At 65.2% G+C, this 25,756-nt stretch overlaps 6 protein-coding genes across 7 annotated transcripts; 4 read left to right on the top strand and 2 right to left on the bottom strand.

Annotated features, from left to right (window-relative positions):
- The first annotated feature begins 247 nt into the window (after positions 1-247).
- On the top strand, positions 248-4,077 carry NICN1 (nicolin 1, tubulin polyglutamylase complex subunit). The gene is made up of 6 exons (XM_050979496.1): positions 248-412; positions 1,025-1,198; positions 1,487-1,600; positions 1,967-2,038; positions 3,487-3,591; positions 3,734-4,077. The coding sequence occupies exons 1-6, from the start codon at positions 248-250 to the stop codon at positions 3,773-3,775; spliced, it is 672 nt and encodes a 223-aa protein (XP_050835453.1). The 3' UTR covers positions 3,776-4,077.
- Positions 4,078-4,241: 164 nt separating this feature from the next.
- Positions 4,242-6,292, top strand: AMT (aminomethyltransferase). 2 transcript variants are annotated; one of them, XM_050979480.1, is made up of 8 exons: positions 4,242-4,514; positions 4,590-4,670; positions 4,773-4,904; positions 5,069-5,147; positions 5,269-5,414; positions 5,504-5,684; positions 5,796-5,951; positions 6,058-6,292. In XM_050979480.1, the coding sequence occupies exons 1-8, from the start codon at positions 4,257-4,259 to the stop codon at positions 6,234-6,236; spliced, it is 1,212 nt and encodes a 403-aa protein (XP_050835437.1). In that variant the 5' UTR covers positions 4,242-4,256; the 3' UTR covers positions 6,237-6,292. The 2 variants fall into 2 exon arrangements, with proteins under 2 accessions (XP_050835437.1, XP_050835438.1); XM_050979481.1 differs by lacking the exons at positions 5,069-5,147; positions 5,269-5,414.
- Positions 6,293-6,340: 48 nt separating this feature from the next.
- TCTA (T cell leukemia translocation altered) lies at positions 6,341-7,270 on the bottom strand. Its single transcript, XM_050979482.1, has 2 exons — positions 6,896-7,270; positions 6,341-6,443 (listed from the first exon to the last, which is right to left on the bottom strand). Exons 1-2 carry the CDS (start codon positions 7,225-7,227, stop codon positions 6,401-6,403), a joined length of 375 nt encoding a protein of 124 aa, XP_050835439.1. The 5' UTR covers positions 7,228-7,270; the 3' UTR covers positions 6,341-6,400.
- A 190-nt stretch (positions 7,271-7,460) lies between these two features.
- On the top strand, positions 7,461-15,678 carry UBA7 (ubiquitin like modifier activating enzyme 7). Its single transcript, XM_009090995.4, has 24 exons — positions 7,461-7,520; positions 7,608-7,773; positions 8,484-8,618; positions 8,686-8,792; positions 8,978-9,068; positions 9,180-9,321; positions 9,434-9,531; positions 9,638-9,784; positions 9,864-10,022; positions 10,186-10,293; positions 10,373-10,453; positions 10,538-10,693; positions 10,792-10,957; positions 11,035-11,231; positions 11,459-11,523; positions 11,681-11,855; positions 11,969-12,043; positions 12,428-12,617; positions 12,776-12,885; positions 12,973-13,059; positions 13,134-13,325; positions 14,931-15,032; positions 15,107-15,207; positions 15,500-15,678. Exons 1-24 carry the CDS (start codon positions 7,480-7,482, stop codon positions 15,624-15,626), a joined length of 3,018 nt encoding a protein of 1,005 aa, XP_009089243.3. The 5' UTR covers positions 7,461-7,479; the 3' UTR covers positions 15,627-15,678.
- An 82-nt stretch (positions 15,679-15,760) lies between these two features.
- INKA1 (inka box actin regulator 1) lies at positions 15,761-18,799 on the bottom strand. The gene is made up of 3 exons (XM_050979497.1): positions 18,778-18,799; positions 18,009-18,484; positions 15,761-16,683 (listed from the first exon to the last, which is right to left on the bottom strand). Exons 1-3 carry the CDS (start codon positions 18,797-18,799, stop codon positions 15,814-15,816), a joined length of 1,368 nt encoding a protein of 455 aa, XP_050835454.1. The 3' UTR covers positions 15,761-15,813.
- Positions 18,337-24,837, top strand: CDHR4 (cadherin related family member 4). The gene is made up of 20 exons (XM_050979542.1): positions 18,337-18,922; positions 19,297-19,317; positions 19,439-19,635; positions 19,708-19,870; positions 19,951-20,036; positions 20,152-20,247; positions 20,652-20,755; positions 20,828-20,964; positions 21,044-21,209; positions 21,299-21,449; positions 21,741-21,843; positions 22,037-22,252; positions 22,331-22,470; positions 22,551-22,698; positions 22,772-22,974; positions 23,053-23,192; positions 23,271-23,306; positions 24,284-24,350; positions 24,441-24,471; positions 24,599-24,837. Exons 1-20 carry the CDS (start codon positions 18,871-18,873, stop codon positions 24,652-24,654), a joined length of 2,313 nt encoding a protein of 770 aa, XP_050835499.1. The 5' UTR covers positions 18,337-18,870; the 3' UTR covers positions 24,655-24,837.
- The last annotated feature ends 919 nt before the right edge of the window (positions 24,838-25,756 follow it).

Raw genomic sequence — 25,756 nt, forward strand, 5'->3', positions numbered from 1 at the left:
CGCCGCGGGGCCGAGAAGAAAATAAACCCGGGCGGGGATGCCGGTGCCGGGCCGGCGGAGGCGCTGGGGCGGCCCCGGTGCGGGGGATGCCCGGAGCCAGCGCGGCCCCGCCCTCGCTCCCGCTGCCATCGCGGCGGGGCCGCCCCGGGGCGGAGGCGGGGCGGGGGCGCCCCCTGCTGGCGGCTGCGGGCGGTGACGCCACCGCCCGGCCGGCCCCGCCCCGGAGCGGCGGCCGCGCGGCGCCGCCATGTCGGGAGCGGCGGGGCCGGGTCCGCCCGCCGGGCCTGGCCGCTCCCCGCTGCCCTGCGCCCCCCGCCCCGCCGCCCCCCTCCAGCTGGCCGGGGGGGCCGAGCCCGTACGGCCCGGCGTCGCCGTCATCGACCTCCGCTTCCCCCGCGGTGCTGCTGCCGACGTGAGTGCGGCCGCGCCCGCCGCGGTACCGGCGGGGGGGTCCCGGGGTGGTCCCGAGGAGTCACGGGCGGATGACAGGGGCGGTACCGGCGGGGGTTGTGCTGGGGTGGTCCCGGAGGAAGACAGGGGCCGGGGACGGTGCAGGGCCGGGTGTGGTGTCGGTGTCGGGGCAGGACGGGGGATGCCGGTGCCAGTATGGGGGGAATCCGGGGGCGGTCCCAGGGCAGAAGGGATGCCGTGGGAGGTATGGGGATGATTTGAGGGGCGATCCCGGGCGGAGGGGATACCGGTAACGGGTGGATGCCGGTACTGGGGTATCTCCCTTACCGATGCTGGGCGGGATGCTGGGGATGCAGTGCCCGTCCCAGTAGAGTGGGGGATGCCGGGGGATGCCCGTGCGGGTCCCGATATGGAGCTGTGCTGGTGCGGGTACGGGGGCGTGCCGATCCCGCTGAGGGAGGGGGATTGCCGGTGCCCGTCCCCAGTACTGGGGGGAGGATGTTGGGGTCGGTATCGGTGGGGTGATGCCGGTGTCGGTATCGAGGGGGGGACGGGGATGGCGGTGCAAGTATGGAGGGATGCTGTTGTGGGACTGAGGTCGCCGGTCCCGCAGGTGCAGGAGATCGTGTTCAGGAACTTCTACACGGCGTTCCTGAGCGTGCGGGTGCAGCGGCCCGGCCCCGGCGGCTCCCGGCGCTGGATGACCTGCCTGCGGGACCTGTGCCTGATGCCTTGCCCACACACCGAGGAGGGCTCCCAGGACTACTTCTGCCTCCACCGGCACCAGGTCGGCATGTCCGGATGGGTCTGGCATCTCCCCCCGCTGGGGCTCACCCCTCTTTGCCCACACCCCAGGATGGCTCCTGCTCCAGGGGTCTGGTGCCCATGTCCCACTGACCCCCCATGGCTGCAAGAGTCCCTGTGTCCCACTCAGCCCAGCCAGCCCTCACGGGATGATGCTTCCCTCGGGCTTCTTCCATCTGGGGTGGATTGGGGGTTTTGGGAGGATACCCCAAAAGCTGCCCGCAGTCAGTGCCAGCCCCTGTGGTTACACTCCCTGGCCCTTGCCCTGCAGATGCTGTGTGATGTGGACCAGGTGACAGCAATGCGGTTCATCCTGCGACAGCCCTCCCCAGTTTGGCTCCACTTCACCATCGAAGACCTGCAGATTTTCCCCCCTGGACAGAAGGTGAGCAGGTGCCAGAGCTACCCCACTGCCAGGCACAGGCAGGGGGCCTGGACAAGCCACTGTCCTGCTCTATACCTGCATTTCCTCCTACAGCTCTGGGGAACATACACAGGGATGTGGCTCCAAGTCCTTGTCCTTTGCTGGGGCACTTGGGATCCACTTGTGCTTCAGTGGTGCTGGGGAAGGGACTGCTCCGACAGCCACTCAAAACACAGAATTCCCTACAAAATTCTCTTTAAGGATAGTAAAGGGACACTTCCAAAGCAGTATCACTAGGGGTAGGCTCTAAGCCCCAGCATGCTGCCCGGTGTAAAGGACGGAGATAGGGTTGGGAACACCCTGTGTGACCCTCTGGATCTGTTTCAGAGTCCTCAGAAGGATTTTCCCTCCTGGCTCTCCCAGCTGACCCCTCCGGAGCAACCAGCCAGCCTGCATGGGGTGAGTAATCACTGCTGAGGTCCTGGGGGAAGGAGGGGCTTCTGTGGGGTGCCAGCCATGAGCATCCATCAGGAAGCTGCCAGGCCCATGCCTGCCTTGTTGGCTCCAGGCTTTCACCAGGAATAGCTTTGGAGCCCTGAAATAACCCGCCTTGTGCTGGAAGTAGTTTGCAGTACTAAGAAAAATATCTCCATGGGGATGTGCTATTTGAGGTGACATTTAAGTCTATTTGCCCTCTAGTCTGGGGACAGGAACGTCACCAAGGGAGAAGTGGGTGCACAGTGCCACTCAGCAGACAGGGGGGATGCAATGGGATGGGACAGGAACAAGAACATCCCGTGGGAGCAGTGGGTGCACAGCATGGTGCAGCGGCAGGTGGGATGTGTGGGAACAGGGACAGGGACATCACTGCGGGAGCAGTGGGTGCACAGCATCGTTTGGGGTGGGTGGTACTTGTGGGGACAGGTCTGGTTCCCAGTACTTTGCAGAGGGTGTGCTCTGGGGAACACGTTGCCCAGCCAGGACAGCATGTGGGCAGAGAGGCATCACAACCACAGCACGTGTTTACAGATTGCCAGCCACATCTGCCTGGCAGATGGTGGCCTTTGGTGGGCAAAGTCTGGGCAGAGCAGAGCCAGGATGGGAGCTGGCTCACCCATGGGAACCTGCTGAATCAACTGGAGGTGCTGCCTGCAGGAGGGTGGCACACAGCCCACACCTGCCGGGGCAGTTCTTCTCCTGGGCTTCCATGCTGCAGTGCTCACACTGCACCAGCAATGAGGCTGCTGTTCCCAATCCTTGCCCAGCTGTGTGACAGTTTGGGGAGGGCATCCCAATCCCTTGTTGATTGCTTGGATCACGTTCCCTGTGGCAAGGAGTATCTGGGGCAGATGCCAGCAGTTGCCCTGAGATTGGCTCTTCCCAACATCACCACAAGGCACCCCTCAGCCCCGTGCTACAGAGCTGTGCCCCTATGAGAGTTGTGCCCCAGCCAGGAGAGCTGCTGCTGAGCCCACACGTCCCACCTGGCTAAAGGTCCCTGCAGTGAACCAGCCTGTGTGCCCAGGATTCTGCACCCAAGCCCAGGGAGTGTCACAAAGTGAGGCTGTTGGGAAACTCTGGACTGCGTGATTAGGTTTTTAATAATTAGCCAGCAATCAGTTTTCTGTCCTCATCCTGGCCACCTGCCAGCAGAGGTGGGCTGTGTTGGCACCGCAACACCCAGAGATCAGGGTCACTCACCCATGTCCCCAGTGGTTTGTTTTCCTAGAGAGGGGCCCTGCTCACCTCGTGTTGGGAAACCATCAGCAGGTCAGGAATGTGGGCACCATCACGTGCCTGGCTCCCTGGGAGGCAGAGCCATCCAGCCGCACCACTGCCCAAACCCAGGATCATCCAGCCCATCTGGGCCATTCCTGCTCCACAGCATTGTGCCCACTTCTTTCCAGGAGCTCCCTGATCCAGAGAAGGTGTCAACAGAGGTCCAGCAAATGTGGGTGCTGACAGAGGTCATCCGGGCTCGCCAGGCAGCTGCCCGCATCGGGCGCTTCGACGTGAGTCCCACCACCCTGCTGACAGGGACCCTGGCCTTGCCACATGGCTCGGGAGCCCTCCCAGAGGGGCTGCTCCCAGCAGGATGGGGCTGGAGCATCCCAGCAGTGCTGTGCAGACAGTGACAGTCGCTCTCTTCCCCAGGTGGATGGCTGCTATGATATCAACCTGCTTTCCTACACCTGAGCCCACTGGTGCTGGTGCCAGCTGGGGAGAAGTGCCCCTTCCATGCTCCCGGGGCCTGAGTGGACTCCTGCATTCCCGCTTCGGCCATTGACCCCGCGGGGATCCCAAACCCTCCCTGTGCCCTATCCCTGACTCCCTCTGCTCTGCCCAGCAGCGAGGGGCAGCGCTGCCGCTCCAGAGACCCCTGGGAACCTCTCCTGGGCACGTCCCGTGGGCAGAGCCCGGACACTGCAAGGGGGCGCGTGGGGACCGAGGGGTGCGGGGGTGCTGGAGGGGTAACCACTAAAAGCTGCTACGTTGGCCCTGCCTGTCCCCGCCTGTCTCTGAGGGATGGGGGTGGCCGTGCCGGCGGCCCCGGGGAGGCGGTGCCGAGGGCGGGCCGGGCCGGGGGCGGGGGCCGGGGCCAGGGCCGGGCGGACTCCATGTCCCAGGCGCCCCGGGGCCGGTCCGAGCCGTGCCGGGAGGGAGGAGGAAGAGGAAGATGCTGCGGGCGGGCTGCCGCGCCGCGCTGTCCCGCCGCCCCCCGGGCTCGGCGCCGCGGAGAGGGGCCGGGGGCACGGGGGCCGGGGAGGAGGGGCTGAAGCAGACGCCGCTGGATGCCCTGCACCGGGCCCGCGGCGGGCGGATGGTGCCGTTCGCCGGCTGGACCCTTCCGCTGCACTACGGGCCGGGCCACCTCCAGTCACACCTGCACACCCGCCGCCACTGCTCCCTCTTCGACGTCTCCCATATGCTGCAGGTAGCGGGGTCGGGATGAGGGGGCTGGAGCAGGGGGGCAGCCGCACCACCTCACAACCTCCCCGGCCCCTTGCAGACCCTGGTGTACGGCCGGGACCGCATCAGGTTCATGGAGAGCCTGGTGGTGGGGGACATCGCCGAGCTGAAGCCAGGACAGGTAGGGGGCACTGGGCAGGCACCCGGCATCCAGTGGGGTCAGAGGTCCCCGGGATGCCCTGGGAGGGTCCAGGCAGCCTGCCAATGCTGCCGTGTCCCGCAGGGCACCCTGACGCTGCTCACCAACGAGAAGGGCGGCATCACGGACGACCTCATCGTCACAAACACGTCAGAAGATCACCTCTACGTGGTGTCCAACGCCGCCTGTGCTGACAAGGACTTGGCCATCTTGAGGGTATGGGGCTGCCTGAGCCCCGTGGGAGGTGGGGACGGGCAGCGGGAATGAGTCCTTCTGCCTTTTGGTGACACCGGTGTTGCACGGGGTGAGGTGGCCATGGCCACCTGTGAGGCTGGCAGTGGCCTGGCCCCTGTGCTAGCAGCCCACTGTCACCCTGGCAGGACAGAGCAGCGCAGCTGCAGGCCACGGGCAGTGACGTGCACCTGGAGGTATCAGACAATGCGCTGCTGGCTCTGCAAGGTAGTGGGGGCCCCACGTGGGCCTGCCCTCCTCTGGGTCTTCTGCCGGTGGATGTCACCGCCCTCCCCACCTCCCCCCCCTTCCCTGGGCACTGCTGTCTTCCAGCTACCTGCCTCCCCAGGTCCCTCCATGGCAAGGGTTCTGCAGGCAGGGCTGCCGGATGACCTGGCCAAGCTCTCCTTTATGAATAGCATCTCCACTACCGTCTTCGGTGTGCCAGGCTGCCGGGTCACGCGCTGTGGTTACACCGGCGAGGATGGCGTGGAGGTACCCAGGGAACTGTGCCAGCATCCCCACTGCGGTACCAAGGCAGGGGAAGGCCGTGCCCCGCTGACCCTGCTCGTGTTCTGCCGTAGATCTCGGTGCCTGCGGCGCGGGCGGTGGAGCTGGCTGAGCAGCTCCTGGGTGTCCCCGATGTGTGGCTAGCAGGGCTGGCAGCCAGGGACAGCCTGCGCCTGGAGGCCGGGCTCTGCCTCTACGGCAACGACATCGATGAGACTGTCACCCCTGCTGAGGCTGGGCTGATGTGGACTCTGGGTAGGTCCACCTCCACCTCCTTCTTGGTGCAGGCAGAGCAGTAAGGTGTCCCCAGTGGGTACAAGGGGACCAGTCAGGCATCACCAACCCTCACCCATCTCTACCCTGCAGGGAAGCGCCGGCGTGTGGCCATGGACTTCCCTGGTGCTGCTGTCATCATGGCACAAGTGAAACAGAAGCCAAGGCGCAAGCGCGTGGGGCTGACATCGGTGGGACCCGCCATCCGGCCCCACATGGCCATCTTGGGCCCCGAAGGCAGGCCCGTGGGTAGGTGGGGGCAGTGGGGCTGGCACGGGCATGACCCTGAGCTGTGGCCATGGCATTGACAGGGGCTGGCTGGCCCCATTCACCTCCCCATATCCTCACATCCCAGGCACAGTGACCAGTGGATGTCCCTCGCCCTGCCTGGGCAAGAACATTGCCATGGGCTACGTGGAGGCAGCGCACAGCCGGGCTGGCACCAAGCTCACCGTCGAGGTACGGAAGAAGCAGCACCCTGCTGTCATCACCAAGATGCCCTTTGTGCCCACCCAGTACTACATGGCCAAGTGAGGTCAGCCCATGCTGTGGGCACAGTCCCTTGGCTCCAATAAACACCCTGTCCCTTTTCCCTGGCCTCCTCTCTGATTACGGTGGTAATGCCAAAACAAGGAGCAGCAGGTGGGCACAGCACTTTAATGGTGTTGGCAGTACCCAGCTGGCGGTCCTGCTGCTGCTCACTCCCGGTGTGTCTTCATGGGCTCTGTTGTGGGGCCATCCCTGCAAGAGAGAGGCAGCGTGAGCACGGCTGGGGCAGCAGCCAGCACAGCACCCAGGCACCGAGGCAGGCACCAGCCTGTCCGTGTGGGGCGGGCAGGCCTGGGGACCCTTATTGGGCCATACTACTCTGGGATGCAGCTGGGCGGGGTGGGGGGCTCAAAGGTCGGGGGCACAGCTTGGGGGACACTTGTCAGAAGCCACAGCTGGGGGTGCTAACCGGGGCCGGTGTCGCAAAGGCCCCATCCGGACTGTACCGGGCAAGCGAGCAGTCACTGGGCTGTACTGGTGCAGGGTGCAGCTGGGGGGACGCTCACTGGGTGGCACTGGGCAGGGGTCGCTCATCGGGCTGCGCCCCGAGAGCGCTGTCCGGACGCGGGGGAGGGAAGCCGGGCAGGCCCGCGTGGGTCAGCGGGGAATCAGCGGTTTTGGGCCCGGTAGCGGTCGGGACTCACCGGGGCGGGCAGTGCCGCTCGGCGGCGCCGTTGCGTCCCGCCGGGCCGGCGGGGGACAGGGAGTGCGCTCGGGGCCGGGAGGGCGAGGCCCCGGAAGCGGTGCCGGGGGAGCGGCGGCCGGCGGGGCCGGTCCGGTAGCAGAGCGCGGCCACCGCCCCGCCGTAGGCGCGCCAGGCCAGGCGGACGCCCAGCAGACTGATGCCCAGCCAGAGCAGCAGCAGCTGGCACAGCGCGGCCCGCACGTCCTGTGCTGCCCACTCGGCCGCCAGCTCCCGGCCTAGCGCGGCCAGCGCCCGCCACGGCGGCTGCCAGCCCGCCGCCACCGCCGCCATGGCCGTGGGGTACCGGGGGAGGCTGCCGGAGGGGGCGGAGCCTCAGCCCGCCCTCACCGCCGCCACAGAGCGGACCCTGGGGGCGGGGCCTCCCCTTGCCGCCTGTGCTGTGGGGCGGGGCCCCGGAGCGGTGGTTTGGGGGCGCGGCCTATCCCGTACCGCCGCCAGCTGAGCCGTCGGGGCGGGGCCTTGTGGGATTGGCTCCTCCCCGGGGCGGGACCGGGGTGTGGTCGGTCGGTGGGTGGGGCCGTCATGGCGGGAAGCGAAGAGGAATCGCGGTACTCGCGGCAGCTGTGAGTGCGGGCACCGGCACCAGGGACCGGGGCAGGGCGCGGTGCAGCGGTGCTGGCACCGCTGACTGCCCCCGCCGGTACCTGCAGGTATGTGCTGGGCGGCGGCGCGCGGCGGCTGCCCGGGTCGGCGGTGCTGGTATCGGGGCTGCGCGGGACCGGAGCACAGGTGGCGACGGCGCTGGTGCTGGCGGGGACCGGGCGCGTCGTCCTGCACGACTTCGGTGCCGCCTGCACCGCCGACCGCACCCACCAGGTATCGGCGGGGCATCTGGGGGCAGGTACGGGTGAGGTTCACTGTAACAGGTACAGGAGGATCTCATAACACGAACTAGTGAAAATGCTGGCAGTGGGTGCAGATATGGGTGGGGATCCTGATAATAGGTACAGTCAGGGGCCCCGGTAACAGGTAGAGGTACAGGCTGGTGTCCCAGTAACAAGTATGGGCACAAGTCCCAGAGTAAAGGTATGGATGAGGGGCCCCATAATGTGTATAGGTATCGATAAGGGTCCCAGTAATAGGTATGGACTCATGTGGGGCTCCAGTACCAGGTACGAGTAAGGATGGGAATCCCCGTAATGCGTACAGACTGCAATCCCAGTAACAGGTACAGGTATGGATGGGAAGGCCCCATAACATATACAGGTACATACAAGGATCTTGGTACAGGTGCACACTCAGGTGGGAGTCCCAGTAACAGGTATGGATGTGCCTGGATGTCACAGTAATAGATGCAGGTGCAGTTGGGAGAATCCCTGTTTGCAGGTATGGGTTTAGGGTGAGGGGGTTCCAATCACCCGTACAAGCTGGGGAGTCTGGTAAGGCACAGGGTGCCCTTCGTTGTCACAGGTAAGGTCCTTAGCAGAGGCCCCCGTCCCCAGTGCAGACAGGGCCTGTGGTACATCCCACAGTGGTGAGCTGCACCCCAGACCCACAGGGTGCCCCACCATGTGTCCACTCTGCAGTTCCTCCTGGAAGAGAGTGATCTAGGCCAGAACCGTGCCAAGGCATCCCAGCGGGCCCTGGCTGAGCTGAACCCCCGTGTGGTGGTTGAGGCTCACACCGGGGAGCTGTCGGAGGCCTTCCTTGCCTCCTTCCAGGTGAGCCTGCATCCCAGCACTGGGGGGACCCCCAGGATGGCAGCACTCACTGACAGACCTGGCACAGGTGGTGGTGCTGACTGAGTCCCCGCTGGAGGAGCAGCTCCGTGTCGGGGACTTCTGCCATGCCCAGGGCATCTGCTTCATCGTGGCTGACACCAAGGGGCTGGCAGGGTAAGGGGTCTCATGGGGTTCTGCACTGGCTGTGGGTCACCTTGTCCCCAGAGCCCCAGCCCTGCGCTGCAGCCCATGTCCCCCATAGCCCACTGGCAGGGCTGCTCAGCCTGGGCAGGACATGGCAGTGCTGGGGCAGCTTGGTGGGACACTTCCTCTGGCAAAAACCCACCTGTCCTCTCCAGACAGCTGTTTTGTGACTTCGGGGAGCGCTTTGTCGTTGATGACCCAGCAGAAGGGGATCCAGTGTCTGCTGCTGTGGAGCACATCTCCCAGGTAGGAGGGAGGGCAGTCCTTGCAGGTCCCCCAAAATGTTGCTGCCTCCTCCACTGGCTGTATGCCACCCTAGTCCAGTGGCCCGCTCTCATGTAGCCTTCCCCTCCTCAGGGCAACCCAGGAGTGGTGACATACATGGGGACAGAGAACAGCCATGGCCACCTCTTCCATGATGGTGACCTGGTGACGTTTTCTGGCGTGCAGGGGATGACAGAGCTGAACGGCCAGGAGCCTGTCCCTGTGCGTGTGCTCGGTGAGACCTCCAGGGGGATCCTGGCTGCCCTAGCTCAGAGTTGAGGAACTCACAGGTCCTTGGGTCCTTGGCGGTGACCATGATGTGACATCTGTGCTCCTCTTGTCCCCAGATGCCTTCAGGCTGGAGATCAATGACACCAGCTCCTTCTCGGCCTACCGCTGTGGGGGTCTGGTTTCACAGGTGCAGCAGCCCCAGGAGTGTTCCCATGTGAGTCCTTCTCAGCCCCACGGAGCTGCCACTCGGCCTGCGGTACTGCTGTGCCATGCTGGGCCCCAGGAAAGCACTCACCCAGTCCCTGGTGCTATGCTGGCAGAAGCCCCTGAGCCAAGCACTGGAGGACCCCAAAATCCAGGTGGCAAATCCCGAGGATCTGCCACGCAGCTGCAGCCTGCACACCGCCTTCCGGGCCCTCCACGCTTTCCGCAGGGAGCGGCGCCGCCTGCCGCTGCCCAGGGCACCCGTAAGTCCGTGTCCTGCTCCTGCCGGCCCTGCCGAACCGCCCCACCCTGCCGGGCACTGCCTCTCCCCTCTGCCCGCAGGCGGATGCCGAGCAGGTGCTGGAGCTGGCGCGGAGCCTGGGAGCACAGCGGGATCCCCTGGATGAGGACCTCGTGCGCGCCTTCGCCAGCGTGAGCGCGGGGGACCTGTGCCCCGTGGCCGCCGTGGTCGGGGCGCTGGCGGCCCAGGAGGTGCTGAAGGTGAGCGGGGCGGGGTCCCGCTGGCCATGGCTGTCCGTTGGCGTTTGGTGGCCACGAGAGGGCACTTGCTGCCCGCCTGGGGACGCTGGGTCCGGCGGCAGGGCTGGGGTGGGGTGAGGGGGAGCGCCCCGCTGGCTACCTGCCCACGGGCTGTTCGCCCCAGGCCATCACGGGGAAGTTCGTGCCCCTGGAGCAGTGGTTGTACTTCGATGCCCTGGAGTGCCTGGCGCTGGCGGGGGCTGCGCAGCTGACAGAGACGGACTGTGCCCCGGTGAGACCCCGTGTCCAGCCCCTCCCGGCTGCCTGGGGTGCCGTGGCTGCTGTGCTCACATAGCTCCTTGTCCCGGCAGAGAGGCTCTCGCTATGATGGCCAGATTGCCGTCTTCGGGGCCAATTTCCAGGAGGAGCTGGGTCACCAGAAGTACCTGGTGGTGAGTGGGGAGGGGCCATGGCACTGGGAGGCTGCGGACCATCCAACTGGCGTGCAGGGAGCTGCAGCATCTCTGCCCTGACAGGTGGGAGCTGGTGCCATCGGCTGTGAGCTGCTGAAAAACTTTGCCATGATGGGGCTGGCGGCAGGGCCGGATGGGGAGCTCATCGTCACTGACATGGACACTGTTGCCCTCTCCAACCTCCATCGGCAGCTTCTCTATCGCTCAGCAGATATATCAGTGAGGCAGCATGAGCCAGGGGCTGTGCTCCCCCCAAAGGGCATCCTGGCTGTCCCAGGGGCTTTCTAGGGCTGCCCACCCCTTCTCTGCCCTGGCAGGAGCCCAAGTCGGTGGTGGCCGCAGCAGCCGTGCAGCGCATGAACCCTGATGTCAGAGTGACAGCTCACCAGAACCAGGTGGGACCTGCTACCGAGATGCTCTACAAGGACAGCTTCTTCCGGCACCTGGATGGCGTTGCCAGCGCCCTGGACACGATGGAGGCCCGTGAGTGCTGGGAAGGGCAAGGGGGCCAAGCCCCTGGACCTGCTCCCTGGGTCCACAGCACTCCTGGCTCCTTGCAGGCACCTACTTGGAGAGACGCTGTCTCCGCTGTCGCACACCACTGCTGGACTCAGGCACAGAGGGGACACAGGGGAACGTGATGCCCATGGTACCATTCCTGACCGAGCCTCTAGCACCAGCCAGCACCCCCAGGGATGGCACCTTCCCCATGTGTACCCTGCGGCACTTCCCCCGTACCATCCAGCACACACTGCAGGTAGGCTGAGCTGCTCCAACCACAGCACCCAGCGAGGAGGCACCGGGACCTTTGTCTTCCTTCCCCTTGTGTCCTCCAGTGGTGAGCCATGGGCAGGATATGGCCCCAGCTGCTTCCTGCTGGCAGCCTGAGTAATGCTGCTGGCCCTGCCAGAGCCTCCCCCTCCCCCTGGGCTTGGGGGCATAAGGGGGAGGTTCCAGTGCTCAACACCCGTTTCTCCTCCACAGTGGGCCCGCGATGAGTTTGAGGGGCTTTTCCAGCTACCTGCAGAACAAGTCAACCAGTTCATGGAGTGAGTGGGCTTTAGCGGTAGTGACACTGGGAGAGGAGCTTCCAGCTCTGCCAGGGCACTGCTGGGAATGGGGAGAGGGTGCCAGACTGCCACGTCTCACCCAGATGTCTCACAGGATTGCTCTTGGGCCAGCACCAGCAGCTGCCTGATTTTGCAGGGACCCAGCTTTCCTGGAGCAGCAGCTGCCCGGGAAGGTCCTGGAGCAGGTGTGGGAAAGCCTGCGGGAGCGGCCGCAGGACTGGCGGGACTGTGTGCGCTGGGCACGGCGGCACTGGCAGCGCTGCTACCACGATATCATCACCCAGCTGCTGCACATCTACCCCCCGGAGCATGTGAGCCCAGCACCACAGGGCTGGCACCCCCTGCACGCCCATCCCTCCGCCAGCCACCTCACTGCAGCTGAGGGCACACGCTCCTGGGCCTGACTCTTCTCTCCCTGTGCCAGGAAACCAGCCCAGGTGTCCCCTTCTGGGCAGGGGACAGGACCTGTCCCCATCCACTGACATTCAACCCTGACAATGTGAGTGCAGGGAGGGAGAGCTGTGGGGTCTCATGTGGGAATGGTATGGGTGGAGGGGGAACCAAGCCTGTGCTGGGCATACCAGGAATACTGAACTGTAGTTGTATTGGGAATACTGAACTGTAGTTGTGCTATGTCTGCCACAGCCTGTGCAGGGCTGCCAGGTCCTGGGCTGAGTCTGTCCCTGTCTCCCAGTCAGTGAGGGCACTGCAAGGGACAGGTTGCACATACTCTGTGGCCAGAGGAGGAGGAGAGGCACCTCCACCTCCACTCTGGGGCAAAACCAGGCAGTTCTACCAGCTCAGGGCAGTGCTGGCAGCCCTTGGCTATGTGGGACCACCCCAACAAGGCACCCCATGGCCACCCCTCCGTTCTACTTTGCAGGACACCCACCTGGATTATGTCCTGGCTGCAGCCCACCTCTTTGCCCAAGTACACGGGGTGCCACCATGCAGGGACCGGGCGGCCATCCAGGCCATTCTCCGTGATGTGGTCCTGCCACCCTTTGCACCCCAGGAAGGGATCCAGATCCCTCTCACAGAGGAACCCACAGACAAGGCACAAGTTCCCACAGGTGAGGTTCCCAGGTATGTTCCTGGGTCCAGCCTGGTGGTGGTGGGGCTGTGGCTTCTTTTCCCTCCTCCAGCACCCAAGTTGACCCAGACCAAGGTGGGGGCACCCCAGCAGTGCCACAGAGCAGGAGTATCGTGCCAGGCATCCCTGTGCCCCCAGATCACAGGCAGCTGACAGAGCTTATCCAGGACCTGGTGCAGTGGAGACAGGAACTGGTGGGGGATGAGGACACACAAGCACCCTTGATGGAGCCCATCCACTTTGAGAAGGTAGCACTGCCAGGCAGGTGGCCCTGCTCAGCCTGGGGGCGTTGATGTCCCTATGGGATGCAGATGTCCCCCCACTCCTCCCCACAGGACGATGATGTCCACATAGACTTTATCACAGCAGCGTCCAACCTGCGTGCAGAGAACTATGGCATCTCCCCTGCCAACTGGCTGACGGTGAGAGGGGCAGCCTGTGGGGTCAGGAGTCCCTGTCCTGTGTGGGGCAGCTGCTGACGCCCTCCTGTCCTCAGAGCAAGCGAATTGCTGGGAGGATCGTGCCCGCCATCATCACCACCACGGCAGCCGTGGCCGGGCTGGCGTGCCTGGAGGTCTACAAGCTGGTGTGGGGCTGCCAGGACCTCAGCTGCTACCGCAACAGCAACATCAACCTGTCTACCTGCCTGATGCTCCGTGTGCAGCCCCCGCCAGCCCCCACCTACTGGGTAGGACCCTCTTCCCTGGGAAAGTGCAGGTGGGGGACACCCGGGGGCCAGTGGCATCTGCTGCAGGACAATGTCAGGGGGACCCAGGGGAAAGGGCTGCCCTGGCCATAGCACTCCAGAAATGGATCTGGGTGCTGCAGTGGGCTGGAAGTGCTGCCAGGCAGCGAGGAACCAGCTCCTTCCCCTGGCTGCCCCCCCCAGCACTGAGACATTGCCAGTGTCCCATTTTGTGATGCTCTGGGGTGCCCACGGGGCTGAGGCAGCCCCAGTGCCCCATGGCAGGCCCCACACTGAGCCCCACAGCCAGGGGTGGGAGCCGCTGCAGCCGCACTCATCTGGCTTATGGAAACCAGCTGCGGCAGGCAGAGAGCAGCTGGCACCGGGCCGGGAAGGGCCGCCCGGGGGAGCGGGGCCGGGGGTCCCGGCGGTGGGGAACCAGGGAGGGAGAGCGGGGGTGGGGGCAGGCCCAGATTGGGACCGTCTGGGCTATAGAGGCCCCTTTGTCTGGGGGTTTATGGCGTGCGAGGCAGCCCTTCCGGCACGGCAGGAAGCGCCGATTGGAACCAGATTGGCCCGGGGGGCCCAGGGCCGGGGGCAGGAAGAGGGGGAGGGAGGGAGGCGACTGCACTGCCTTGAGCGGGCTCCAGCACCACTTCGGGCTGATGGCTGCCCCACGGCCCCCTCAAACCCCATGCCCAGCCCTGTGCCATCCTGGCTGCAGTGTCCCTGGGTTGGCATCCTCCCTGGATGGAGGATGCTGCTGGGTCTGGCCATGCCCTCAGGTCCCTGCGGCAGCACCCAACACCTCCATGTGCCAGGGTGAGGACGCCCAGTGTGACATTTCACACCCGGCTGCTTGGCTGTGGTGGGAACACACGTCCCCAAGGCCTGCTTGGTGTGACCCATGTCCCCATGGGGACCTGGGGAGCCCATGTTGGGGGCCAGCCTTGTCTGGAGGAATATGCTTCCCAGGGCCAGAGCGATGCACTTAGGTGGTGGAGGGCCAGGCCATGGCTTTCCCTTTGTGCCCCGGTGAGGATGGGGTTAAACCCTTCTCTCCACCAGTGGGATAAGTGCTGGCAGCAGAAGGCGGAGGTGAGAAGGCAGCAGAAAGCAGGAGGGAGAGTGACCAGGTGTGAACACCCCTCCTGAGTGGGGCTGGGGCCAGGCGGGCAGTGCTGGCACTGCCTGCAGCGAGGGCAGATGGCCGAGTAGCCCTGCCAGACGGCGCGGGGCCGCGTCCGGCGCTCGGCCCCAGGCTTGGCACTACACTGGTCTCCTTGGGCTGGAGCAGGGGTCGTGGGGCCACAGGCATGAGAAGAGATTATTGTGTGGGGCTGGGCAAAGCTTCAATGGCCTTTTGTGCGCCTGTCCTGGCCTGGGGCTAGGGGCAGCGCCGGCCCCACACTGACCCTTAAGTGGACCCCAGCAGTGCTGGGGGGATAGTTGTGTCCCCCACTGCCTCTGCAACACCATGGTGTCCCCATCACCCTGCCCATTTGCCTGCCCTGATGTCCCCCAGCCCTTGTGCTGCACCAGTCCCTGCCCCATGGGGCTGGTCAGCCAGGATCTGGGGTGCCAGTGCTGGCTGCTATCCCCTGGCAGTACGGCGGGCGGGAGTGGAGCTGCTGGGACCGGCTGGAGATGCGGGCAGTCGGCGCAGATGGGCAGGCAATGACAGTGCAGGAGGTGCTGGACTGGCTGCAGGTGAGCCCAGCTCTGTCAGCACTCAGGTCACCCTGGGGCATGCACGGCCAGATCCTGACACCCACCTCTTGCAGAGGACGCATGGCTGGACCGTGACCACGCTCTTGTGTGGTGACATCGTGCTCTATGACAGCAAGGCAGATGCAGAGACACGGGCCCGGCAGCAGGCACAGAGGTAGGTCCATGGCTCCAGGGCCCAATCCTGCCGGGGCGGGGGGGGGCTTCCAGCCCCCACTGCCTCAATCCTGAGCCACTCCAGCTGCAGTGCAGCTCCCAGACGGCTGCTGGATAAACATCCTGCCGGCAGCACTTCCCGTAGCGGGACCCCTGCCCGGCCCCTTGCTGCCGGCCCCTGCATCCCACCAGCCTGGCCGGACACCTCTGAGGGGCCCAAGGCACCCCCGGAGCACTCAGCCAGGCCTTGGGGAACAAGCCAATGTCCCCCAAACCCCCTTTTTCTGCTACAGGTTATCCAAGAGTTTGGAGGATGCCAGGATGCTGCAGCAGCAGGACCTGGAGCTGCTGTATATATGCGAGGGAGAGGATGCTGAGGCTGAAGATACCCGTCCCCCTCTCCTGTGCTCCCTACCTTGAGCAAGGGGCCAGCACCTCCTGCCCCATGCAATAAAAGCTGCAGGCTGCAATAGCCCTACTTGCAAAACCCCCCTGCTTGCCCGTGCCTGGAGTCAGGGCACAGGCATTCCCTTTGATAAACGCTGCGGCACCCAGACCGTATAAAACGGGGGTTTATTTACAGGGTGGGGGTGCCGCAGCAGCAGGGCTAAATGTAGCCGATAACGTCGTTGCAGATGATGGGCTGACGGCTGCGGCTGTTCATCAAGGCGGTGAAGCGGTGGAAGTCCGTGGCCAGCTGGGCGATGTTGCTGTGGGACTGGTGGAAGCAGGCACCCTTGGGCTGTCCCCCCAGCCCCAGCGGGCAGGAGAAACGCTTGGTGGCATCGCGGCCCCCCGACCGGGCGCCGTCGGCCCCCCGGGGCCGGGCCATGTTGGCCAGCTTACGGCGCACGTTGCCCGAGAGGCTAAGAAGGAAGGCGGGGGGCTTGGCCAGCCGGCGGGAGGGCTCGGCGGGGGCCCGGCGACGCGGTTCGGCGCCCACCTCGGGCAGGTCCATCCAGTTCTCCACCAGGTCAGCGAAGCAGTTGTCGCCCAGCACCAGAGGCTGCCGGTTCCGGCTCTGCGACAGCAGCGCTACGGTCCAGTCCTGCGTGTCGGCGGGCTCTAGGGCCCGCCACTGTTCCAGGCAGGCGTCCGAGGTGGATTTGGGGCGGACACGGCGGGCGGGGGCGGGCGGTGGGGCGGCGGGGCCGGCGGAAAGCCGGTGTGCCCGTTGGCAGGGCAGCAGATGCCGGCGCCGCACGGGCGCCTCCTCTTCCCTCCAGGTGCCCCCCGACGTCTCCGAGTACCCCGAGTCGAACTCCAGGCTGCGCTCGCTGGCCGGGGGAGAGCGAGCGGCCGGGCCCCCCCCTTCCTCCTCCTCGCCGCCGGGATCCAGGCTGCAGGCCGAGTCCGCCGCCGAGCCGGGGCGCGGGGCGCGGGGGCCCGGCCCCGTCGCCCTTCCGGGGGGGTGCGGCGTCTGCCGCGTGCCGTGCATGTGGGCCCGCGGCGTCGGCCCCGCGTCCCGCCGGCACCACTGCAGGGAAAGGGCACGTCAGTACATCGTCACCGCGCCCGGCCAGCACCGCCATCCCCGTCCCACCCTCCTCGGCAACCCGCGCCCCCCCGCCCCGGCTCGTGGGGGCTTCGCTGGCGCAATGGGCGTGCGGCAGGGTGCGGAGAGCGGGCCGCAGGTCCCGGCTTGCCTCCAGCCCCGGGCCCCGCTTTCCTGCGGCTCCTGCGCGGAGCCGGCCGGCGTGCAGCGGCTTGTCGGGTGAGCAAGCAGGCACCCAGCCCCGGCCGTGCCTGCGGGAAATGACAGAGGGCCACGGCACGTAGGAGCGGGCGCTCCACTGCCCCCCCGACAGCCCCTCGAGTGCCCCCTTCTCGGTGGAAAGGCAGTCGGGACGCCCCTCCGGCAGAGTGCCACTCGGTGGCACGGGGCCAGCGGCAGCCCCGGGGCACCCGAGGGTGCTGGGGTGGGGCTCTGCCCCCGCGCGTCGGCAGGGCCACCCACCCACCCTGTGCCCTGCAGCTGGGGACACCCCAGGTGACGTCAGGGGGCAGCCAGGCCTGCACACAAGGCCCGGGACCCCCCAAACGCCGGAAAACAGAGGGGACCAAGGCAGCCAGGGCTGAACGGAGCACGGCCGGGCGGGCGCTGGAAGGGACTGCTGGCTCCCGCAGCCGGGCCGCTCCTCGCTCTTGAATTCCTATTGTCTGAACCCAAAAGCAGGGTGTTACGTCCGCTTTCCTTTCCGCGCTGGAGTCGCGGGAAGCTGAGTGTGCAGGAGGGATTGCTTCCAGGACCGATAATTCTGTCCTCTCTGGCTGGCCCTGACACAGCTGCTGGCAGGGCCGTCCTTGTCCCTCTTCACGTCCCCGTGCAAATCCCTGTCCCTCTCCCCGCTGGCTGGGACCCTCTCATCCAGCTCTAGTGGCATTGTGCCACCACTCCGAGCCGCCCAGTCCTGCTGCTGGCCGGGAACACTGGGGCAGCCGGTTGTGAGGTGCTGGGTAAGCATGTGGCAGGCCCAGGAGAGCCGAAGGGCCACCCTGTCACCGCCGTCCCTCGTGGCAGCCCAGGTGGGTGGCAGGGTGGCAGCTCCGGGGGGACGGTGCCGCTGGCACCTTGACAGCTGGACACTGTGGCCGCTGGCCACCCGTGTCCCCACACCGCCAGGGTCCCGCCGGGCACACACGTCCCCCGCGCCGCCTTTTGCCTCGCGTGTAATGTCACGGCCTTGATGTCACGGTCAGAGCCCGGACGTCACGGCAGTCCCGCAGTCCCGGGGCGGCGGGGCGCGGGCACGGTGGTCCCGTCCCGTCCCGTTCCCTCCCGGTGCCCGCGGCGGCACTCACCCGGTCGGCGCCTAGCTCGTCTGGGCGGGCGTTATGCATGCCCGGTCCTGCTCCCCCGGCGGCGCTCCCGGCCCTGCTCTCAGAGCCGCCGGTGCCGGTGGCGAAGCGGCAGCGACAGCGGACGGAGCGCCCGGCCGTGCCCGCTGCCTCCCGGCGCTGCCCGGCGGCCCCGCCCCGCCCCGCCCCGGCCAATGGGGCTGCCGTAACGTGAGCCCGGCCCGCACCGGCACCGCCGCCCCGGGGCCCCGCCCCGCCCACGGACCCCTCCCCGCCGCCCCGGGGCCCCGCGCCGGGCACCACCCGGGCACCTTCGGGCCAGAAGGGATCCGTGTCCCGGCCGGCGGCATTTCGGGCACCGGGGCTCCCGCAGCTTGGTATGCCCCGTCGGGAAGGAGGGCAGCCCCGGTACAGAGCCCCGGCGGAGGCATCCCCCGTCGGCACTCCACGCCACCGGGCCGCCAGAGCCGGGCTGGGCGCTGGAGGAGGGAAGGGAAGAGTGACCCGGGCCGTGGTGCCCGTTAATTGGGAGCTAATAGCGCTTAATGGGGATTCCGGGAGAAGCGGCACTGGTTTGCAAATGAACGAGAACACGGCCAAAAATTACCTCCCACCTAATTTTCCCGGTTCCCGAGCGTGCCGCGTGGTGAAGCGGCGTGGGGTGGCAGCCAAACCCCACGGAGCTGCGAGTGGCGACGGGCTGGGAGCGGCGGCGTGCAGAGCCGGGGGCACTGGAGCCTTGCCCTGTCCCTCCCCTGGCCGGGACGGCCACCATGGGTGGGGATGGACGGCATGACGCCGGGCCGGGGTGGTGCCCAGCAGCCCTGGCAACCGGCTGCAGCTTGTCCCAAACACCCAGCGAGCCATGGGCATGCACGGACACCTCACCTTCCTCCTCCTCAGCCTCTGTGCCCCGGGTAGGTGCTTCAAGGTCACAGTGTTCAGGGCAACCTTTGCCAGATCGTGGGTGGATGACTGAGAGGAAGGCAACAGGGAAGAGGCTCTCCTGGGTTGCTCCCAAATTCCTGGGGCTGACCCCAGGACGGGCAGAGGGATTGGCAGCTGCCTGGCTGGGTTGAGGCGGGGAAGGGGCTCCGGACATTGCCCGGGTGTCCTCAGGGTGTCCTCAGCATTGCCAGGATGTTACTGGGGCTTCTTTTTGGCATCACTGTGGCATTTCCAGACACCACTGGGGTTTCATAAGAACATCTCACATAGGGAATTCTGGGGCCTCCCCAGGGCATTGCCAGGGCACACTTGGCAGGCTGCAATGACACTCTCCTCTTTGCAGGGACTTTCGTCAGAGCAACGGGTAAGAGCAGGGTGTTTGGACCCAGCTGTGTCTGCCTGGGAAAGCTGTGCCTGCATTGGTGCTTAGAGCTCCATAAGCACAGCTGCATGAGCCATCAGTAGTCCCTGGGATCTTCCACCAGTCCTGCCTGACCTGCCACGTGTTGTGGCCCTGAGTGAGGACACAGTGTCAGGCACCCACGTCACTGAGGTGACCGTGTCCTGCAGCAACTCAAGCAGCAGTCCCAATGTCACCCTGGATAGCACCGAGCCCGACCACCCCTTCAACTCCATCGCCATCAGCTCTGACCCCACGGATGCTACCACATTCCGGGCAGAGGTGTGGCTGGGGAATAGGGAGTGGGGCAGGAGCTGGCAGGCACCCTGCTGAGTGACTGTGTCCCCATGGCAGGTGACACTGCGTGCTGGTGCAGAGCTCGATGCCCGCCGTATGAACCAGTACACACTGATCCTGCGGGCTGCTTGTCCTGGTGAGGATGAGGTGCAAGAGCGGCTCTTTGTGCGGGTGACAGCAGGGCATGTGCTGCGCTGTGACAGCCCCTTTGCCAGTGCAGGTAGGAACAGGGGGGCACAGGGCAGTGGGGGCTGTGGGTGCCAGCCAGCACCAAGCTCCCACAGCTCTGCTGTGCTCCAGAGGGTGATGTGGTGCAGGTGTTGGCAGATGTGGCGCCCCGGACACCCCTGTACGCGGTGCTGCCACAGCCACTCAGTGGGCTGACGGTGAGTGGCACCTCCCTGGGGGCCACACCCCCAGAGAAGAGAGCAGTCTTGGGGACAGCAGAACCCCGGGTATGGAGGAGGGGGACAGGGGTTCCCATCACCTTCCTTTCTGCAGTTCAGGCTCCGAAACCGCAACACACCACTCACGCTAACCCGCCGGGGCCTGGTGCTGGCACCTGACAATGGTTTTGATCCCAGCAAGGACGCCCAGGTGCGCACCAGCAACCTCAGGCTGGTCACAGCCACCTCTCAGTCCACTGGGGCTTAGCCCCTCCCTGGCCACAGCTCTCCACATCCTGCTCTGCCCATTAGGCCCCTGTCTACCCCTGGACCCACAAGTGCTCCAGCCCTGTCCCCATCCCCTTCTGCATCTCAAGTCCTGTCCATATCCTCATCCCTGTCTGTATTCCTGACCATTCTAGTCTCCAGCTCATACTCATCTCCATCTTCATGCTCTTCCCACCTCTGTTCCTACTCCAAGCCCCATTCTCATCTCTTGCCCCCTCTCTTTGTCTCTGTTCCTGTCTCTAAACATTGCTATTTCCATCCCTGTCCCAATCCTGTCATTGGTGCCACATGGGGCTGTCCCACAGCTGCCCCGGTGCTGGCCTACAGACATTCCGCTTGGAGATTGAGGTGATGGATCGTCACGGGCACAACTGCAGTGGGGCTGTAAGGGTGGAAGTGCTGCCATCACGCCGTCCCCGTGTCACCTTCCCGTGAGTGGGGCTGGGCCAGGAGGGGGGTGCTGGTGGCACCAGGCTGTGCCACAATGCCCACCTCACCTGCAGTGAGCCACACCGGGCTGTGACAGTGACAGAAGGCATTGGCCCCTGGGAGGTGGTCACACAGGTCCATGCCAGAGGTGACAATGTCCGCTATGCCATCCTTGCTCCTGTGGCTCCTGCGCTCTTTACTATTGATGAGGGTGAGCATGGCAGCAGGATCCCCAAGGACACCCTGTCCCTGTCCTTGTGCCTAGTGTGAGGCCATGGCTCCTCCTGTAGTGACAGGTGAGATCCACAGCACCCAGCAGCTGCAGGTGATCCGTGCCCACCTCCTCATCCGGGCTTACAACGCGCTGCACCCTGATGACCACGCCACCGCCACGGTCAATGTCACCGTGCAGGGGACAGACCGCCTGGCACCAAGATGTGACCCGGCCATCTTCGTGTATGGTTCAGGGGGGAGTGGGCTGCATGGACTCTCTGCTAAACCCAAGACCTGGGACAGAGGCTGAGCTGCTGGCTGCCCCGCCACAGGTCCCAGGTGTCCGAAACCATGTCCCCTGGCAGCACGTTGGTGACACTGAGGTGCACCGGCTCCACCAGCACTGATGGGTGTCTGCACTATGCTCTTGAGGGGCCTCCCTCATCCCGCTCCCACTTCTGCATGGAGGGGCCACAGCTGAAGGTGAGTGGGGCCATGGGCAGTGCCCAGGTGGACAGCAAGCCCAGACCCCGGAGCCCAGTGGGACAATGGGACCCTGTGACATGTGCCATCATGCCAGGTTCTGAGTCAGGGCTCCTCAGGGCTCCCTGTTCCCCAAGACCTGCTTGTTTCTCCTCACTTGCTCCCTCCTTCTCCCCTGGCATCACAGCTTTGTGGGACACCCTGGCTATGTGGGATACTCTGGCTTTGCAGAGCATCTGAGCTTTGCAGAGCACCTCAGCTCTTCTTGACTCTCCCCTCCTGGCTTGGCAGGTCAACACCACCCTGGACTATGACTCGGAGTCCATGGCTGCTCTGGGCTTCCAGCTCACGGCCACCATTGTGGTGACAATGGGAGGGCAGCCCCGACAGAGCAGTGAGTGCCCATGTCCCTAGGGTGGGAAAACACCTTTCCCAATCCCCAAACCAGCAGATCGCAAAGGGAACATTCTTTCCCTGCTGCCCCAGAGATGCCCACCCCAGGGGTGGTGCCTCTGTCCCCTTGTCACCCAGCCCGGCAGAGGCTGTGGAGTGGTGCCAGCATGGCTGAGCAGCTGTGTGCCACACAGCCCGTGTGCCTGTGCTCGTGACGGTGACACCTGTCAACGAATTCACACCGGCGTGCCCCAGCAGTGCCACCTTCACCGTGTCAGAGACCGCAACTTTCAGCAGCGTCGTGGGGCGTGTGCTTGGCACCGACCGTGACTACCCCCAGGACAGCCTGGAGTACAGCCTGGAGGGGGGGGCTGGCCCCGCACAGCCCTTCTCCATCGACAGGCGCACTGGTGAGCACCTGACCCCTTCCCCAGCTCCCGCCACACCCATGGCAACTACGGGCTCCCAGCAGCTCCTGCCTCCCGCAGGCGAGATCCGCGTGGTGGGACCCCTGGACTCGCAGCAGCAGAAGAGCTACAGGCTGGTGGTGCGGCTGACGGACACCCACAATGACCTGGACCTAAGGAAGAGGCGGAGCCGTCTGTGCGACGTGTCTGTGCGCCTGCAGGTGTGAGGGCAGCCCGCTGGGTGGGCTGTGGTGGGTGCGAGGACTGAGGGTACCCTACCGCTTCCCCCTGCTCCTGGCAGGCTGTGCCGGAACAGCTGCCGGTGTGCATCCCCGAGGTGCAGGAGCTGCGGATCACGGCTGGGTCCCCGGGCAGCCGCCAGCCTGTCACCCGCCTGGTGTGCCAGGGCGGCCCCGACAGCACCCTGCTGACCTACAACATTGTTGGAGGTGAGGAGTGGCCAAGCCACGGCACAAACCAGCCCTCGCCGTGGTGTGACACTGAGCAGACCCTCTCGTCCAGGCAATGAAGATGGGCGCTTTCGGCTGGAAGGGAACACCCTTGTCTACCTGCCCAGTGACCGAGCCGAGCCTCACCCCTTTGTCCTGCTGGTGGAGGTGTGGGGCGGCTCTGGTGGCCGCCGCCGCAGCAGCGTGGTGGCACTGGTGGTGCACGTCACCCCCCGGAGCACCCCGGTGCCACCCAGCACCACCACCCAGCACACGGTGAGCAGAGCCCGTGACCGGGAGGTGCTCCAGGGTCCCTTGAAGCTCCCATGGCCCCTCACCCCACTGCCTCCACAGACGCTGCAGAAGGAGCCGCTGGTTGTCCTGCAGATGGAGGCAGTGTGGCACCCGCCAGCCTGGTTTGTGGCCGTGCTGACCATCTCTGGTGTCCTGCTGCTGGCCACCCTGGGCTGCGTGGCCCGGAACCTGCTGTGCAGGTGAGCCCCAGCCCGCCTCACGGCATGGCTCAGCCAGCAAGGCTAAGGGCTCACAGCTGCCTTCTGCTCCTCCCGCAGCAGCCGGGCCCCTGGCAAGCTGTTCCTGGCCAAGAGGTGAGTGCTGTATGACCAGGGTGGTGACTCTGGCAGTTGTATTGTCCTTGCAGGCAGCCAGGGAGACACAGTGCACGGGGTGTGTTTAATATTCTCTGCACTTAGCTGTGGCTTGCTGTGCCAGGGAGCCATCTCTGCCCAGGGCAAGGGTGCAGCCCTAATGGGGGCTATGGAAGCAGAGAGCAATTTGGCCAGTAGACCGTGATGTTGGTGGCCAGGCTGGGGCACAAACTCTGCAGTGGACAGGGAGGGATGGTACAGTGCTGGTGCCATGGCTACTGCAAGGCTGGGACCTGGCACCAGGGCTGAGGCCACTGCAGCTCACCAGGGGAGCCCCTGTTTGGCAGGGGTGAGCTTAATTTGTCAGGGAAAGCTCCCAGAGAAGAGCTGAGCAGGCTGCACAACCCCCAGAGGATCAGTGATGGTGACAGGTGACAGAGAACAGAGCCTGAGCAGACACTAGACCAGCCTGTGCCAAGTGTCTGCACAGCAAGGAGGGGACATGCTGGATAACAGGGTAACAGTCACCTCCAGTGTCCCGGGGTGATGCATAGCTGGATCCGGGTTCATTGTCAAGGTTGGGGACACAGTGCTTGGTGACACTGGGACTGTGGTGACCATGCAATGGAGAAGACCCAGGGTTTGCCCCTGTGGGTGGCCCTGGCAGCTCCCCCAGCACAGCATCCTGCAAGATCAAAAATGGTGTGTGCCAGCACATGGGGAAACAAGAGGATGTGGTGGCAGACCTGCTTGGTGCTCAGGCACTGGTGAAAGGTGGTGGTGCTTTGGGGGGCACAGCCCTGTCATAGTCCCCTCCTGTGCCAGGGGACAATCAGGTAGGTGGATGATGGGCTTAACAGGGTGCAGCTGGCAGGGCAAAACCTGGCTGGCAAGTCTCTCCCAGCAGCATCTCTTGGGGCAGAGGCTGGCAGCCCATCACTGACAGCATTCCCTCCCTTCCCCTCTTCCTTCTGCAACTCCTGGGATGTGGTGGAGCACAGCGGGGGCAAGGAGGAGCAGACACACCCACAAGCCAGCAGCCCAGTAAGTGTGTGGCAGCAAAGGTGGGTGCCCTGCCCGGGAGGCAGAAGAGCCCTGTGGCCCTCGGCAGCCTCTCCTGTCTCCTCCCCACAGGGGCAGTTCGATGGCCATGCTCAGGACCCACGTGAGTGCCCTGTCCCACAGCCCCAACAGCAGGCTCAGGTTGTGTCCCCCAGGGCAGAGGAATCTGGGGACAGCAGGGATGGGGACCAGGCCCACAGGGCAGTGACTGAGTGCTGCCTCCATCCCAGGCACCGGCAGGGACTATCTCTTCAGCAGCGTGACCGGGGCTCGGCGCTGGATCTGAAGGGCTTGACTTGACGAAGGGCTCCTTGTGCCTCACAGCTCCACGGGGGAAGTGCTGGGCAGAGCACCGGGCACTGGCAGACGGCTGCTACGGCCCCCGAGGAAGAGACCCATCCTTTGTGACCAAACCTGCTGCACACGGGGTGCAGCCACACCCTGAGCCACCTCAGCCCATGTAGAGCTAATAAACGTGTCAGAGATTGCACAGGCGGCTGTGATTGCCTCAGGGAGTCCCGGTGCAGGGCAGTGCAGCTGGTGGCTGTCCTGCTGCGGTGGTCATTAGCGCTGTCGCGTCAGCCATGTGAGTGCCGTGACCCAGGACGAGGATTGGCAGCTGGCTTGGCACTGCGAAAAAGGTAATGAGAGCTTCGGCCAAGTCTGCTTCGGTCACAGATGCATCTCTGTAGCCTCTGGATGTGACCCAGCCGGGGCAGTCCTCCTCAGGGAGGTTGTCTGGGGCGAGAGAACTTAGCCACGGGTAATTTTGAGCCACTTTTGCCCCGAGTCCCGTGTCCCCCCTCAAGCTCTGCTTTGTTACAGCGCTCGTAGGCACAAACGGGTGGAATGAGCAGCTGGTCGGCAGAGGGGATGGGTTGATAATTGGGAGGAAAAGTGAATTAGCGCGGGTGCAGGTGAGAGGGACGCCGCAGGAGGAGCTGGGAGCGGCGGGAGGCTTTGAAGGCGTCAGTCAGCGGGAGGTGGGAAACCGGTTATTTGAATTTCAAAGGAGCGCGCCACGGGACGCCTCCCTGGCAGCTCCTGGGGAAATGAAGCGCTGGCGGGATAAGAGGGAAGAGACTAATTTGGGGAGTAGGTGACTAAGGGGAGGGAACGGGAACAGGGTTCAGCCGTGAAATTTCACAGTGAGAGGGGTCACCTGTGTGACTTTGCCTGAGGGTCCCTTTTGCCCTGAACCCACGGAAACCGTGACCGTCCGGGAATTTAACCCTTTGTGGTACCGGAATGGTGCGTGAGCGCGTCCCATCGGCGACACCCCGCTCGGAGCGGCGGCCGGAGTGGGATGCGGACGGCCCTAGGAGCTCGGGGCGGGGAGCTCTGAGTGTGGGACCGCGGGACGGCCGGGTGTGAGTTAGTACAGGGGA

This window comes from Serinus canaria, chromosome 12 (assembly GCF_022539315.1).
Source record: "Serinus canaria isolate serCan28SL12 chromosome 12, serCan2020, whole genome shotgun sequence".
NCBI classification, from domain to species: domain Eukaryota; kingdom Metazoa; phylum Chordata; class Aves; order Passeriformes; family Fringillidae; genus Serinus; species Serinus canaria.